Source organism: Chrysemys picta, chromosome 3 (genome assembly GCF_011386835.1).
Source record: "Chrysemys picta bellii isolate R12L10 chromosome 3, ASM1138683v2, whole genome shotgun sequence".
Classification (NCBI taxonomy): domain Eukaryota; kingdom Metazoa; phylum Chordata; order Testudines; family Emydidae; genus Chrysemys; species Chrysemys picta.
In genome coordinates this window covers 35651514-35667361 of record NC_088793.1, presented here as the reverse complement: position 1 = coordinate 35667361, position 15848 = coordinate 35651514, and the positions used below count along the sequence as shown (strand labels likewise).

The 15848-nt window shown below is 41.7% G+C and overlaps 1 protein-coding gene across 3 annotated transcripts in view; it reads left to right on the top strand.

Moving 5' to 3' along the window:
- RNF144A (ring finger protein 144A) overlaps window positions 1–15848 on the top strand; it is a 102964-nt gene that overhangs the window by 52296 nt on the left and 34820 nt on the right. The window contains exon 1 of one of the 3 annotated variants that reach the window (XM_065587719.1): window positions 7810–7963. The exons of the other annotated variants lie outside the window; for them this stretch is intronic. Coding sequence (XP_065443791.1) covers window positions 7903–7963 — 61 coding nt within the window. The 5' untranslated portion in view covers window positions 7810–7902. Of the gene's footprint in view, window positions 1–7809; window positions 7964–15848 lie in introns of those variants that run through there. 3 annotated transcript variants of the gene reach the window in all.

Genomic DNA, 15848 nt, shown 5'->3' with positions numbered 1-15848 from the left:
GCGTGCTTAGTCAAAGATAGTGGTTCAGAAAGATGCTCCTTCCGATAAGGTGCTGCAAGGATTTTGGCTGCAGTTAGCAAGGGGAATTGAGAAAGTCTGGGTACCCACAGGAGTGGCAGGAATTGGAGACCACAGGTTACAGCCAAATTAATAGGGTTTCTGCTTGCTGTGGTTAAGGTTATTTTCTGCTGCAGAAGTATCCACTTTAAGAGAATATGAAGCATCTGAAGCTGTTTAAGTTGTCACCCACATTATTAATATCTCCATGCAACTATTATGTGGGCTTCATTGCTAGAACTCAAGTAGCAGAAAATGAAGATTTTTTAAAAATGTACTTTGAATCTTTCAGCTGAGGTTTTTAAAGTCCCTTTACACACATTGAGTAAGTTTCACTATACCTCTGGTAGTTAAGTATTTTCATTCTGTTTTAGACATCGGGAAACTGAGCAAAAAGGGTTAAATTACTTTTCCAAGGTGACAGAGGAAATCTGAGCCAAGACTACATCTCAGGACTCCAAACCCTTTCCTTTGCACACTTTTGTGTTTTTTGAATAAGGGTCTGTCATGTCTTTAAATATATTGCCTAGCTTCAAGCTTCCCAGGTTTTCCTCTTCTTGCCAACTGAGGAAAAACACAGAACTCAGATTTAGAGCTATTTGGGCATTGTGTATGCATGGCAGTTACTTCCTAAGAGCCTGAAATTGACAAGAAGAAAGTCCTTGTCATATGTTACAGTTTGAAACTGTTGCTTGGTAGGTTATTGTTATAATACAGGAACGCTGCTCCTTGTAAATCCAGGGGCCAAGAGGAAATAGGAGGAAGCAGAAAAGAGGGGAGGAAAATATACTCCAGGAAAGACGGGAGAGGGAATAGAGAGGCAGATTTTCAACAGGGCATGCTTAGTAGAAAATTCCTGAACCCAAAATGACAACTAAAACTGGAGCCCTTGTATCTCAAAGAGCATGGGGGACTTGTCCATGTCCCCATCCCTGTGACTGCCACCACCACAAGCACACCCAAAAATCAGGATATGTAATGTCCTCTGTGTCAGTACGTTGTCTCACAGAGTTTTGATTTTGGTGCAATTTTGAGTCCTTTACTATGTCTCTCTTATTTAACTTAGATTGTAAATGCCTCAGGCCAGGAACTGGCTTTTTATTATGTATTGGATCAGTGTCTAGTTCAGTGGGGTTCTGGTCTATAATTTGAGAGAGGTAAGGTGCTACATCAGTACAGATAATAAATAATATCTGCTGGCTATTTCTACTCAATTGGAACTTGGTTTTTTAAGTACAACTTGAGCTTTCTTTGTAAACCAATGAGCTATAACTGTGTGCCTTTTTTGTCACGACTTTGAATGTGAATCATGTTTTCAAGGCTGGTGGCTATAAACAGTAGAAAACCTTTATAAATATGAAAGCTTAGTGTAATTGCCTCCTTTTATGTGATAGAAACATAATCCTACCACACTCAGCTGGGAAAATAGTTCAGAAACAACAATCAGAACTTGTGTTTTAAATATATATATATAATATATTAAAAAAAAAGGAAGCAAGATGTTTCTCTTTTACTTGGAAGAATGTTTCCAGATTGTTGCCGATGATTTCTTGAGCATCTGCTGAGATGTTTATTCATATCTTAACTCCCTTCAGGAAAAATTACATCATTCTGCTTTGATTTATATTCGACTCTCAGCAGAGTTCAGTCTCATGCTACTAATAGTTGGGCCAAGCCTCCTTGTTTCTGTGGTCATTACACTGGCTCCATTAATTTTGAATTTCTGCTCCTGATCTGAAAGGTTTATTACTGCAGGTTGCTGTCTCTATGGTGGAGCCATTTGTTTATAGATTATTGGTTAGCTAATTATAGCATTATTAAATGTAAAATCTAATAGGTCATGGCTGCTGTTTGATATGCATCACAGAGCTTGGAAAGCTTCTGAGGCACTGAGACAGTTCTTGTGGTACTCAGGACTGTGAGTCAACTTGTTACCCCCTTCCACTAGCCAGGGGAGTCTTGCTTGTGGTAGCTGGGTGTCAGCTCCCTCATGTTGCCAGTCCTTCAGCCAGTCAAGCACTTATGCCAGCTCTTCTTTCCCCTTGCAGGTTAACAACAGGTGCACCTCAGTCCCCTTGAATTGCTCCCTTGTGAGATCCAGCCCCTGACACTGGCTACTCACAGAAATTCCAGTGCCTCTGCCCCCAAGGGGCAGTGTACCCGAGTTTACCAGTTTTGCCTTAAACCACTGCCCCTATAAACCACACAGCACTTGTGAGCACTTCTTATAAGACAAAAGTAGGTTTATTTAAGAAAGAATAAAGATTTACCTAGAAGTGAGAGAAAGTGGTGGAAACAACTGGTGGTTACAGCCCAAAACAAAATAATAAAATGTAAACTTGGGTCTACTCTTATCACTGGTTGCCTTTCCTATCTAATAAAGTAGGCTACACCCACCCCCACCCCCACCAACGTTCAGTCCATTACAGAGCTGTCTGGTTTCACAACAACCAGGATCCAAATGTTCATGAAAGCATTCCCTCTCCCGCCTGTGGTATTCCTCCTTGAATGGATGGATACACAGCCTTTCCCTAATCTGTGTTTATACTGAAAACTGTCTTTTGTTTCTACTCACAGGCAAGGAGCACCCCTGCCTTGTTCCAGAGTTTCTTTTCTACTTTAAAGTGGGTTTGATTTTTTTTTTTTTGTCGTCATCTCTGACAGTTTTCTATTTACTGTTCTAGGATGTGGCCAGGGTAGACAATAGAACCTTGTGATACCTTGCCCTCTAACTAGGGTTGGATGACCACTCCCTCTTGGTTGAATGGGTCGTCTCCAAGACATATTCTCCCGGTGACTAATTTGTACTCCAATTTATAAAGCATACTTTCAGTATAAATACATTACTCCATAAATATTACCTGCATATACATCTTACAATGATTTTCAATCTTGACAAGCCATGAGCTTTCTGTAGATGTTATTATTCCTGGATAAATATCCTGTAAGGTGTGTTTCATGCAGTGAGTTTGTCAGGGCTGAGGTGAGAGCTCTTTGCAAATAAACTTAGACCCTCTTGCTAGTATTTTATACTGTGACCCAATAATCATAATTGTGAAGTCCCTATTGGACTTCAAGGAGTCTCTGGCACTTCTCCCTTTTTGAGGTGAAAAGCTGTGTTTTAGGGTAGGGTTTCTCAGGTATGGGTTGCTTGGGGAAGAGAGGGGAGGACATTTGGGTAGAGGGAATGTCCGTGTTGTGCCATTCTTTCTATGGTGAAAAGGCCTTTTTGTAAAAGGTTTTGTGGTGTTTCCTGAAGTCTGTCTTCTGGAAGACTGTTCCATAGCCAGATCCCCTCAACAGAGAAGGCAGTGTCTGCAGCTCTCCTGCCTTTTGTCCTGGGCTTTTTTGAACTGCACGTTGTCCCAGAGGAATGCAGCTGCCACAGTGGTTTGTAGATTGAAATTCAGTTTTTAGTGTAGCTAGGGTTTGAGCTATTCATTGTTGTGATGAATAGGGCCAAGACCTTAAATGGCTATCAATAGCTGGCTGGGAGCCGGGGATTTGAGCACAGGTCTGATGAGCTTACAGCAGCCTGAGCCAGGGAGAAGGGGCCAACTGCATTCTGTATCAGCTGGAGCCTATGCATCATCTCTTCCCTTAGCTTCAAATACAGTAAGTTATAGTAATCCACCTGGAGGTGGCCCATGCATGGATCACTGGCCAGGTCCTCGTCCAGGAGAAAGAGAGAACGTTTCTTAGTGAGTTGGAGGAGAAGGAAGGTATTTTTAAACAGTGGTACCTGGTTGTCCAAGCTTAGAGAAAATGAAACCAGGCTCTGAGGCTCCACACCACACCTCTTTGATAAAGGGGGTACTGTGTGTCTCCAGTTGGAGGTGGAGGATAGTGTCTAAGTTCTTCAAAGCAGTATGTCCCTCCTGACCAGTATCACTTCAATCTTGCCTGGGTTCAGCTTGAGCCAGCTATTCTTCATCCCAAGGCTGATCTCTCATAGGCACGTGGATTTCTTAGTGGTGGCCGTCCTTTCATTAGTAGAGAATGCGTCATGCAGTAGCTCCAACTGAATGATGAGCTTGATAGAGAAATTACTGGGTGGGGTTCTGTTGCCTGTGTTACGCAGGGTCCCTTCTGATCTCAATCTGTGAATAAGGTAGCTGGTTGGGGGCCTCTTGCATATTGTTGGCAGCTGAGCCCAGGGAGTCTCACTATCTCTCCCAGTGAGAAGGGTGATTGTCTGGGTTAGGGTTTTCACAGAGAAGGAGCAGTTCCCCATTATCTCTCTCTCTGATAACCTTTCTAGCCGTAGGTTTATTTGAAAAAATGGAGGAGTGGGGGGAGCACCAATGAACTTTTTGGACAGTGCCCTGGTGTTCAGCCCAGGACCCACACTCAGCTGGTGGTTGCTGGGGATGGTGCAGGGATTTTTATCAGGGAGCTATCCCAGGCCACTGCATTCTTCTCCCTCCCTTTCTGCCCATTACACACTCACTCACTCACTCTCTCACACTCACTCACTCACTCACTCTGAATAACAGCTGTGAAACAAGCCAGAACCTTGTTTCTTGCATACTGCTGTTGCATGGCAGAGCTATAAGAAGCAGCACAGGCCTGGAGCTGTATGTAGACTCAGGAAGATGCATAAAGGCCAGAAAAAGTGTGTTGTTTCCCTAATGACTTTTTATTTATTTCTTTATTTGCATAAATGGGTGGTGTACAATAAATCACAGGATCTTTCACTTACCAGGGCTTGCTTCCTACACACTGGGGTAGTAGGCCACATGCATCAAGCTTTTGGGATAGTCTTTCTAAAGACTTCTTTGGCACATTTATTTGTACACATGTCAATCAAAACTGGAGGGCAGTATTGCAGAAATTTTAAGTCTGCATTTATTTTATTTTTTATATTTGTCTACATAATGTCTCTTCTTTTTTGTTCTGATGTGTTTGAGGGAGGGGACTTTTATAGTTTCATAGTTAGTAGGTGCTTTCCATTATAATCCCAATTTTTAAATCTTTTCCCCAGCCGTGCCATAACTAAACCAATGTGCATGAAATCTTGCATGTCTCAATTTGTGCTAGGATAATATTAACCTCAAATGTCTCAGAAAAAAAATTAGACAAATGGCATGTGAGAATCAAGCACTCAAAAAATTAGATCTTCACTTCTTGAATGTTTTCCTAACTCTCTCTTTGGCTTGTTGTATCTCCAATATAGTTTATACTCGAAGCTTCACACTTTTGTTTTGTTAGGCTCAAAGGGTCGGTCCAGTGCATTACAGGTGAGAGCGAGTCTCTCATCCAAGTAGATAGACTTGTGCTAGAAACGCTTTCACTAATACACTAAAAATAGCTATGTAGTCGTTCTGGCACTGGCAGAGATGGGTTAGTCACCAAACCTTCGACCCACTCTCTCCCTTGGCTCCAAGCTCAGGTAGCAATCCCAAGCCTCTGCTGAGTTAAGTATAGAATTGGCAGAACTAACGAGGAATTGGAATTATTGGAATTGCTCATTTATGAGCATACATTTGATATAGGTGGTATTACTGAAACCTGGTGGTATGATTTGCACTGTTGTTAGAATGTTAAAATCAGTGGTTAAAACCTATTTACAAAGGATCGAATGGGCAAAATGGGATGGGGAGTGACACTCCGTCAAAAATGGCATTACCTCTTTCTGAGTTGCTCGTAACTCAGAAGAAAATTATCTTGAATGCTTATGGATTAGTATTTGACCACTGCTGGAATACTCTGTCCAGTTCTGATATCCACAATTCAAGAAGGATTTTGATAAATTGGAGAGGGTTCAGAGAAGTGCAACGGGAATGATTGAAGAATTAGAAAACATGCCTTATGATAGATTGAGCTCCTTGAGTCTATATAGTTTAACAAAGAGAAGGGTAAGGTGTGACTTGATTACAGTCTATAAGTGTCTACATAGGGAACAAATATTTAATAATTGACTCTTCAGTCTAGCAAAGATATGACATGATCCAATGGCTGGAAGTTGAAGCTAGACAAATTCGGACTGGAATTAAAGTGTAAGTTATTAACAGTGAGAGTAATTAACCATTGGAACAATTTACCAAGGATTATGGTGGATTTTCCATCACTGACAATTTTTAAATCAAGATGGGATGTTTTTTTCTAAAACATTGGCTCTAGGAACTATTTTGGGGAAGTTCTATGGCCTGGGCTATACAGGAGGTCAGAATAGATAACAGTGGTCCCTTCTGGCCTTGGAATCTATATGGGTAATGGTGAAAGAATCAGGCTTTCACTTTTTGGAAGCAATTTATGTGCACATTAGGTGCTCAAAATAGGAAGAATGCCTGGTCACCTTGGGCAAGTGTGACACAGGCTATGTCTACACAGGGATTAAAAAACCCCACACCTGGCATGGAGCAGCTAACTTGGGCTCGCAGGACTCAGTCTCCAGGGCTGAAAAAAATTGCAGTGTAGATGCTTGTGTTGGAGCCCGAGCTCTGGGACCCTGCAAGGGTGGAGCATCCCAGAATTCGGGCTCCAGATGGAGCCCAAGCATCTATGTTGTGATTTTTTTCAGCCTCACAGCCCGAACCCAAGTCAGCTGACCCAGGCCAGCGGTGGCTGTGCTGAGGGTCTTTCATCCCCGTGTAGAGATATCCACAGAAACTCCTTGATCAAAGGTTCCCTGTTCTTTTGTAAACAACTCTCATCTCACACCAGACAAACTTACGACCCCAAACATGTCTTGCAGGGTATATATCCATCATTGTAACCTAAGATGTCTACAGAAAGCTTGTAACTTGATGTTTTGGTGATGGCCCATTCATGCAGGAGGGAATTGTCACCCCTCCCTATTTAGCCGGTGATGTAATACAAGGCTCAATTGTCTAGCCTTGCTCCATCCTAAGACTATCAATGGAAAACCATCAGAGAGAAATGCAAAAAATTGAAACCACTTGGAGGTGAAAAGGAATCATTGCATTAGACAGAGGTTCACCCTGTCACTGAAAAAGCCCTTTGTCTTTATTCATAATAACAGAGGAGGGGGAAAGACCATCTAAATCCTTTCACATCTTGGGGAGCAGGAATGGATCACAGAAACCCCCTTGGGAGCTGCCACCTAATGTACCAAGACTACTTCTATTCCTGTTTTCCCTGCCAGCTCAGGACTCCAGCACCCTGTCTTGCTGAGCCAGACACTCCCGTTTGCTCCAACAGAGACCCTGGGTCTGAATAACTTGCCCCAAAGCTGCAAGTTTACTTGAAAACAGCTCACAGAAGTGTGCTTGTCTTTGGCACTCAGATGCCCAACTCCCAGTGGGGTCTAAACCCAAATAAATCCGTTTTACCCTGTATAAAGCTTATGCAGAGTAAACTCATAAATTGTTCGCCCTCTATAACACTGGTAGAGAGATATGCACAGTTGTTTGCTCCCCCAGGTATTAATACATACTCTGAGTTAATTACTAAGTAGAAAGTGATTTTATTAAATACAGAAAGTAGGATTTAAGTGGTTCCAAGTAGTAACAGACAGAACAAAGAAAGTCACAAAGTAAAATAAAATAAAATGCACAAATCTATGTCTAATCAAACTGAATACAGATAATCTCACCCTCAGAGATGCTTCAGTAAGTTTTTTTTTTTTTTTTTTTTTTTTTTCTCAGACTGGACACCTTCCAGGCCTGGGCACAATTCTTTCCCCTGGTACAGCTCTTGTTCCAGCTTAGGTGGTAGCTAGGGGATTCTTCATGATGGCGTCTCTCCTCACTTTGTTCTCTTCCACCCCTTTATATATCTTTTGCATAAGGCGGGAACCCTTTATCCCTCTGGGTTCCCACCACACCACCACTGGAAAAGCACCAGGTTAAAGATGGATTCCAGTTCAGGTGACATGATCACATGTCACTGCAAGACTTCATTACCCACTTGCCAGCACACATATATACAGGAAGACTAACAGGTAAACACAGCCATCTGCAGACAATGGTCCTGGTTAATGTGAGTCATCAAGGTTCCAAACCACCATTAATGGCCCACACTTTGCATAATTACAATAGGCCCTCAGAGTTATATTTAATATTTCTAGTTTTAGATACAAGAGTTATACATTTATACAAATAGGATGATCACACTCAGTAGATTATAAGCTTTGTAATGATACCTTACAAGAGACCTTTTGCATGAAGCATATTCCAGTTACATTATATTCACTTCTTATGTTTTTATAAAACCATATAGACTGCACAACGTCACAGAATGTTCTCATGGAAAAATTGGATCCTGGTTCCTGTGGAGCCAGTCAGCTATGTAACAGACTGAATTTTGGAGGGCGTGGGGCGGAGAGAGAACCTATTTGATTAAACAGGAAAAGTAACTATGAAGAACCAAGTTAATGTTTTATGGTTTGTTTTGTATTTTAATCATTTGTTTTCATCACTCTGTTTTGTTTCTATTTAGCTCTCTATTCTTTCTTAAATAAACCTATGTTTGTTTTATTATAATAACTCACAAGTCCTGTGTGTTATATGGGAGAGGGGTGTGTGTGTGTGTGTGTGTGTGTTAAGATAAAACTAGTAAATTGGGGTATATTGCTCCTTTGCGAACAGAGGATCTGGTGTTTCCGTGATTAGCCAGTGTTAGGCACTGCATATCCTAGGGCACTGCTTCCCAAACTTTAACAACCTGTGAACCCCTTTCACTAAAATGGCTAGTCTTGCGAACCCCCTCCTAAAAATGAATATTTCCAGGGATTTTCTCCTTTACCTGAGTATAAACTGTAAAAGCAGTGATCTTGGAAATATGAAATTTGTTTTTATGACATGCTTATTACACACTATTTATTATTAATTATTATTTATCATTACAGTATTTTTATGACATTATGAAAACAGCAACACTCTTCCAAGATCTCACTTTTGTAGCTTGTATCACTTTGAATAAGCCTGTTATACAACCAGGCTCCTATGTTTCATCAAGGAGTATCAGATGTGAAACAGCATGAAGGTATTTAAGAAGCCAACTCAAAGAGTTCTTCCTACACAAGCATTCAGGTCTTGAGCAGTCCAGGCAAACAATGCATGTTACAACAAAGCTTAAACTTGTTCTTCATAATAATTTTTAAAACAATACTAGCTGCCTATTTAATTTTAAAAATAGCAAAAAAATATCCACCTCCCTTTCCATTTCTTATAAGGAGTCTTGAAGTTTAAATCTCCTGAGTGTGATAGATATGCTTGCTTTGATCTGCTTAGCTCTTAGAAGTCCAGGGGCTCCGGGCTGCTGGCCCAGTGCTGCCTGGGGTCCGTAGGGACAGCTCTGTCCGCCATTAGGGAATTTTTCCCCAAGAACCCCAGTAACATTTTGTGAACCTCCAGCGTTCACGAACCCCAGTTTGGGAACCACTGTCCTAGGGGAATGATTCAAAAGGAGTCGAGGACTAGGGTTCACCTATTGTTAATCTGCATGGCAAAGATAGGGCTGGCATAGCCCAGAGGAGAGTGCTTGAGTGGCCGAAGTCTGGTGGGGTTAGGGAGCTGACACCCAGTTACCACAGGCAAGACTCCCTCACACTGGGGACAGGGAGTAACAAGGTGACTCCTGGTCCTGGGTGCCCTGAGAACCATCCCAGCAAGTTTTTTACAAAGGTACTTAAATGCTGCTGATGCAGATAGGTGTCAGGTTTGGAAACCCCAGTAACCTGAGCAGGGTAAGTACCTAAGTCCCATTGAAATCAAATCTGGCCATCTGCCTCAGTACCCCAATGATAGAATGGGGATAATAGTACTTCCTGCCTTGCAGGGGTCTTGGGGTGATAAAGATTCTGAGGAGGCCAGATACTACTGTGATGGGGGTGAGGAAGGCATGTAAGTTTCTAGGATAGCTATCATTCCTGAGTCGCATGTCTGCTTTTATAGGCTTACAGTCCACAGCAGATGGATGCAAAGATGGTATAATTCTTTATTTTATTTAGAGTTTTTAAATAACCCAGTCAGAAGTCTCCTGGCGCGGGCGCACGCGCACACACACACACACACACACACACACACACACACACACACACACACACACACACAATTAAAATCAATAATTTTAAACAAATAAATTTACAGATTACCTCTGTGCTTTGAAGAGTTCTTCCAGGTGTCAGCAGTACAACTCTACTTCAAATCCCTGGAACAGCCTGGTGAAACAGATGAAGGGAGCATTACATCCAGGTTATGGTGGACCAAAGAGGGAAGTAAAATTCAGAGTCCAGGAGCCCTCACTGATGACAACGCTACAACCACCCTCCCTGTTGTAAACCAGTGTCCGTCTAACTTAAACACCTTGGCTGGCAGTTACGGACGGGCATAGAATCATGTGAGGAATGAAGCAGTTTCAAATATAGGGAGGATCGAAACAATTTAGGCCTTTGTAAGTCAAAGCCATTAACTAAAACTTCACCCAGAAGTCAGTTGTCAGTGAGTGCAGATCACACAGCACAGGCGTAATGTTCTCCATACAGAAAATCCTGCTTTATAAACGGCATCTTTTTTTCTGCACCTAGAAGTGATATTTGGAACAGTTTAATGTGCATTACAGCAGTCTGACAGAGAGAGAATAATAGCAAGGGCCACTTTAATGAAAAAGGACATCAGTGATAAGAACCACACTTTAAGGGCCTGATTCATATCCTATTTAAATCAATGGGGTTATTTCCATTGACTTCAATGGGAGCTGGATGAGATCCTGTGTTAATAAGGTTTCAGAGTAGCAGCCGTGTTAGTCTGTATCCGCAAAAAGAAGAACAGGAGGACTTGTGGCACCTTAGAGACTAAGCTTATGCTCTAATAAATTTGTTAGTCTCTAAGGTGCCACAAGTCCTCCTGTTCTTCTTTTTGTGTTAATAAGTAGTGTCAAGCACAGTCACAGTGTGGGATGACTCATTAAAGGCAGAGGGCTTAGCCCTACTTGTGACTGACTAGCTGCCTCCCAGGTAATGGGTCTGAGACCAGGGTTCAGGCTGGCAGGTTACCTGGTCCTTAGACAAAAGGCCATTAAGCTGCTCAGCTGTGAGAGAGATCCTGTAGAAGACCCTGGGTCAAGGTAAAGGAGCTGGAAAAAGGCCAGGCAACAGAACCCAATTTATCTGTTTGATTTGTGTTGGACTGTTTTGAGAAATAAACCCACCCCTATAAAAAGAGCCTGAAATTTTGCTGCTGTGGGAGCTTTATTTGTAGCACTGGCTGGTGAGTTGGCCCACCAATATAAATACACCTGTAGTTCAATATAATCCATTATACTACCCTGAAATCATATTTTTTTTCCAGTTAGTCATATGGAACATTACAATTGCTGTCAATGCAGTGCTATGTAGATAGTAGATAATGTTTTCATCCTTCACTACAGTGACGATGTACTTTAGAAATTCTTATTTCATTAATTATTTGAGATTTATGCAGGTGGGCATCCGCTTCATTCCTCCCTCATTCCATACACAATCCCCTCTGCTTTTTAGAGATCTTGAAACATTATGGCTTATTTTATCAGTAAATTAATATTGCCATTTATCTTCACATAACAAGTAGAAAGAATTGCCCAAAGGCAAGGAGTGCTACAGAAAGCCATTTTATCTTCATTATGTTGCTTTGGGTCATTGGGTGTTGCATAGAAATAATGAAAGTAAATATTAGGTTGGATGAGAGGGTGTTTTTCTCCCTTCTGAATGTAAATACATTGGTGTTTAAATAGTCATGCTACATGAACAGAACTCTAAAGAGTCAGTGAGTCACTCTTGGGACTGATTTCATTTCCAGGTAGCGATGTGCAGAGCATGGTTGGTAATTTACACAATCAGATAGCTGTGAGGCAGCTTACTGATTATATGTGAGGGGATAGCTCTGAATAGCTTCTGGATCACTCAGTAAAGTGAATACATCACTGCTCATGATGATCTCTTTTCCCAGCATTCAATATAAGGCTATTCCAGAAGAGGAAATGTCATGCTGGCATGTCTTACAAATTCACTGCCCAATGATGTGGACCAAATTTTGCTCAGATGTGTGCATGAAACTGCCATCAACTGCAGTAGAAATCTGGAGGTGAATTTTAAGATCAAGGTGTACTCTTGTTTTCAACCCACCTTATGAGGGTTTAATTATGCAAACTACTGTTAATACCTGAGAAGCTCTCATGCACCACATACTGAATTGACAATTCACAGTACATGTATAATGGTCTAAATTTGCAATGGGATAAAATCTATTCAGTGGGTGGAGCATACTACACTGGGTAAAAGGCATTACTCCTGTGCATTTGAAATATATTTACAGGGTCATTTTCTAGGAATCCCAACTCAACCAGCAGGTATTTAGGCACCCAGCAACAGATGACCAACTGCTTAGACTTTTCTTGTCCTTACTGTAAGCAACATTCTGTGTCACTAAAAGACATAGGAACACACTCTGAAATCTTAAATTGTCTGTAGCTAGGATCCCCTTGAAGAATTACTTTGGTGAATGGATCTTGACAGAACATGCTTTTGTCTCTGCTTCTGTTGTTTTTGGTAGCTGAATTATCTTATTACGTGTAGGGATATTTTGCTGTGGTGATTTGTTATTTATATTGTGGTATTTTCCCAAATGTGCCAAGCAAGCACAAAGAAGGCCGCAGCTTGTACCCTGAAGAGCTTAATATCCTGTACTTCCCAACAGAAAAAAAAGACAACGCTGGATTGGAAAAAAAATTTCCACTAACAAGTAGACAGGTTTCTTTGCTCGTGGTTTTACACCACAGATAAATGTGGATATTTTCTTACCAGTGGGTGCCAGATTTCCTTACTAAGAATATGATAGTAAGAACTTGGCAGAGATTCAAGTTGCAATGGGTAATCATTTTGGAAGCTTTGGATTAAGATTGTAGAAGACCAAGAGAAAGATGTAAAGACAAATACTCTCATATGTCTGTTTGTAAAATGATGAGAAGTCAAGTGTGAAATGCTGTAATATATTGAGAAACTGAAATTAATACTTGGTTAAAAAATGCCATTAAGTAGTAGTGATTCTTGAAATGACTATGAGAACAACTAACTGGTTTATAAATGCACTTGATGTTTATCATCAATTGTTGTGGGTCCTGTTGTCTCGGGCTGAAGGCTGGTATGTCAAAGGTGCTCTAAGCAAGCCTATAGTGGCACCCTCTGCCTGCCATCTGAACCTTGTCAAATTCTGCTTACTTTTATCTTTAGAGTCCCACTGAATTGAAGAGGCCATCAGTTAAATAACAATTGTATTAAGTAACCCATTTCTGCTGGACCCCTAGGGTGCTTGCTTGAGACAGCTGTCATAGTGTCACAGAGGAATAGCTGAGGGAGAAGAGATGTCCCCACATGAGATGACAATACAAAGGAAGACCATTCAATCCAGTTATAGCTGCTATCACAGTAAGACTGTGTGGAAGGACACAATGGACAGACAAGTGTGGGGGGTGGAATTGTCCCCAGGCCCATGCACCCTAGTGACTAACCTCAGATTTGCATAACATAGATTTTGCATGGATTGGTGTATTTATTTGAGGTTTTAGTTTGAATTGTATAAACACCCATCCCTTCTGCGTGGGCTGGAAATGTCACAACAATCTATGGCATTTTGGTCTTCCTGAGCCATGAAAGTCCATCCTAACTCACGTACATCTCTTTTCCCCACTGCCTGCTGTCTCATACTTCCTTCTATCTGTTACCATAAGCAACATATGCCAGTGAACAAGAGCCTAAATTTGCCTAGTGAAGTGCATTCTTAAGTGGTGCCAATACAAACACAGAAATATGTATGTGATCATTCAAGCTCAAGTGCTTCGTGGAACGGTGTGTAAATGTAAACAATACCAGGTAAATTAGGGTTTGGTGTGGAGAAATCACTTTTGCTGATGTTTATTTTTCTCTAATGCATAAGTGGGGATAAACAATAAGGAAACTGGCTAAAATTATTCGAAACTTTGGTTTGAGGCACCTGGAAATGTCCAAACTCAAAGAGAAAGTGTGTCAAGTCAGATTGCACAGCACACCTCATGCATTGTGACTTTGAGCCATTATGTCATGCAGTCCTCCAGTACTTTTGTATCTTCTTTGAAACAGCATGTCAGTGCTCAGAGGTAGCAATCCAGATTGTTTTTTCTCCCCCCATTGGCTACATCAGTTTTCACTAAAAATAAATATGATGGGATACTGCTTTTTGTGCCCTTCTCTCCACTTTAAAAGGGCATTTTCTAGTGGGTTAGAGATTGTAAGGTTATGTCTGTGTGACTGCTGGGAGCAAGCCTCCCAGCCCGGGTAGACAGACTTGTTCTAGCGCCACTTGAGCTAGCACACTAAAAATAGCAGGGTGGACATTGCAGCTCAGGTGGCAGCTCAGGCTGACCAGGGTCTCGCTCAGGTGACTAGCCGCAACATCCACACTGCTATTTTTAGTGTGGTAGCTGGGCTGGGAGACTCGCTCCCAGCTGCAGTGTAGACAGAGCCTAAGTAAGCTTCCCTAACAGACGGAGGGCTAACATCAAAAGTTCTGCTCTCTTCAGTGAGTTTGTAAACTTTCGGGGAATCGTATCTGCAGTGTAGCAAATATGAACAGACTTGTATCAACTGTAAACATTTCTTTGAACGCTGTATGTAGGTTGTTTTGGGACAAAAAAGACACCTCCTGCTTGAGTTTCTATCTAAGCCTTTATACCAAGTTTTGCAGAGTGCTAAAATCCGAGTTTCAGCTTCTGATACTTATTGAAGCTCTGGAGGTGTTGGGAAATCCACAGATACAGAGTAAGATACATCCATGTGCCTCCTGCCTGGTTAAAGCCAGTGTAGAAGAGTTATGGTCATTTTTGGAGCAGTCAGTGCTTCCCTGAGGGAAGACAAAGTACTGGCATTTCTTGCAAAAAGTAATGTAGATACTTGCTCAAGAAACCATTTTCTAATGTAGATAATCTCTCCAGTTCTGTCAGCCTTCTATGGAGCTCTCATTTTTTGGAAGGTTAACTAACTTCCTTGATATGGTGAAACACTCTCAGCAGTATCTGGAGTCCTCAGGTCTTTGAGCTGAGGTACTTTTGTTGAGTGTATACTCTGAGCAGGTATGTTTTCTTTCTGGATAATAATAGGCAACTGTTTGTCTGACCTAAGCTCTGTGTCCTGTGGGGTTCCACAGGGTCTTATTTGTCCAACCTGCATGCAGGGGGAATTAGTGAGGCAGTGTGGGTCTCAGTGTGGTCAGTATCCTGATGACATCTAGCTTTACATTCCAGTCTCATCTAAGTGAGTGCGAAGTGACCGTACCCAGTATCTAATGGAGACTGGGGCATGGATGAGGACTAGCCCATTCTGATTCTCTCTCTAAAATCACTCTAAAATTAAACCAGTGAAGTGATCAGCCTGCTGCTGGTACTAGGAACAAAAATATCTGCAAATATTGGTTCTTGCAATGCAGTGCATCTTTAGGAGTGGGCATAGTGAATATTGAGCAATTCACAAAGGTGATTCCTATCAGGAATGTCTGTTCTTCAGGCATCCCTGTGCCTCAGCCTCTGCTACAGAACCTCTACTGTAACGATGACCAGATGCTCTTAATGGAAACAACACCCAACTTCAAATGGTTTCTCTGCCTGTCTCTTTGGATAGATCATAATTTGCATCATATTCAGCTCTAATAATGCAGCGCAGAGGCAGTGCACGTATCCCGAGAGGGGAGAACCAGGCTTTTCTTTTTAAATAAGCACTTTCAGAGAGGGATTTACCTCAGCCAGGAGAACAGGTGAATGCAACTTGGTGCCTTTTGAAGCATGAATTAAAGAGGAAAAATGAGGGTGTCCGGGGCAGTACT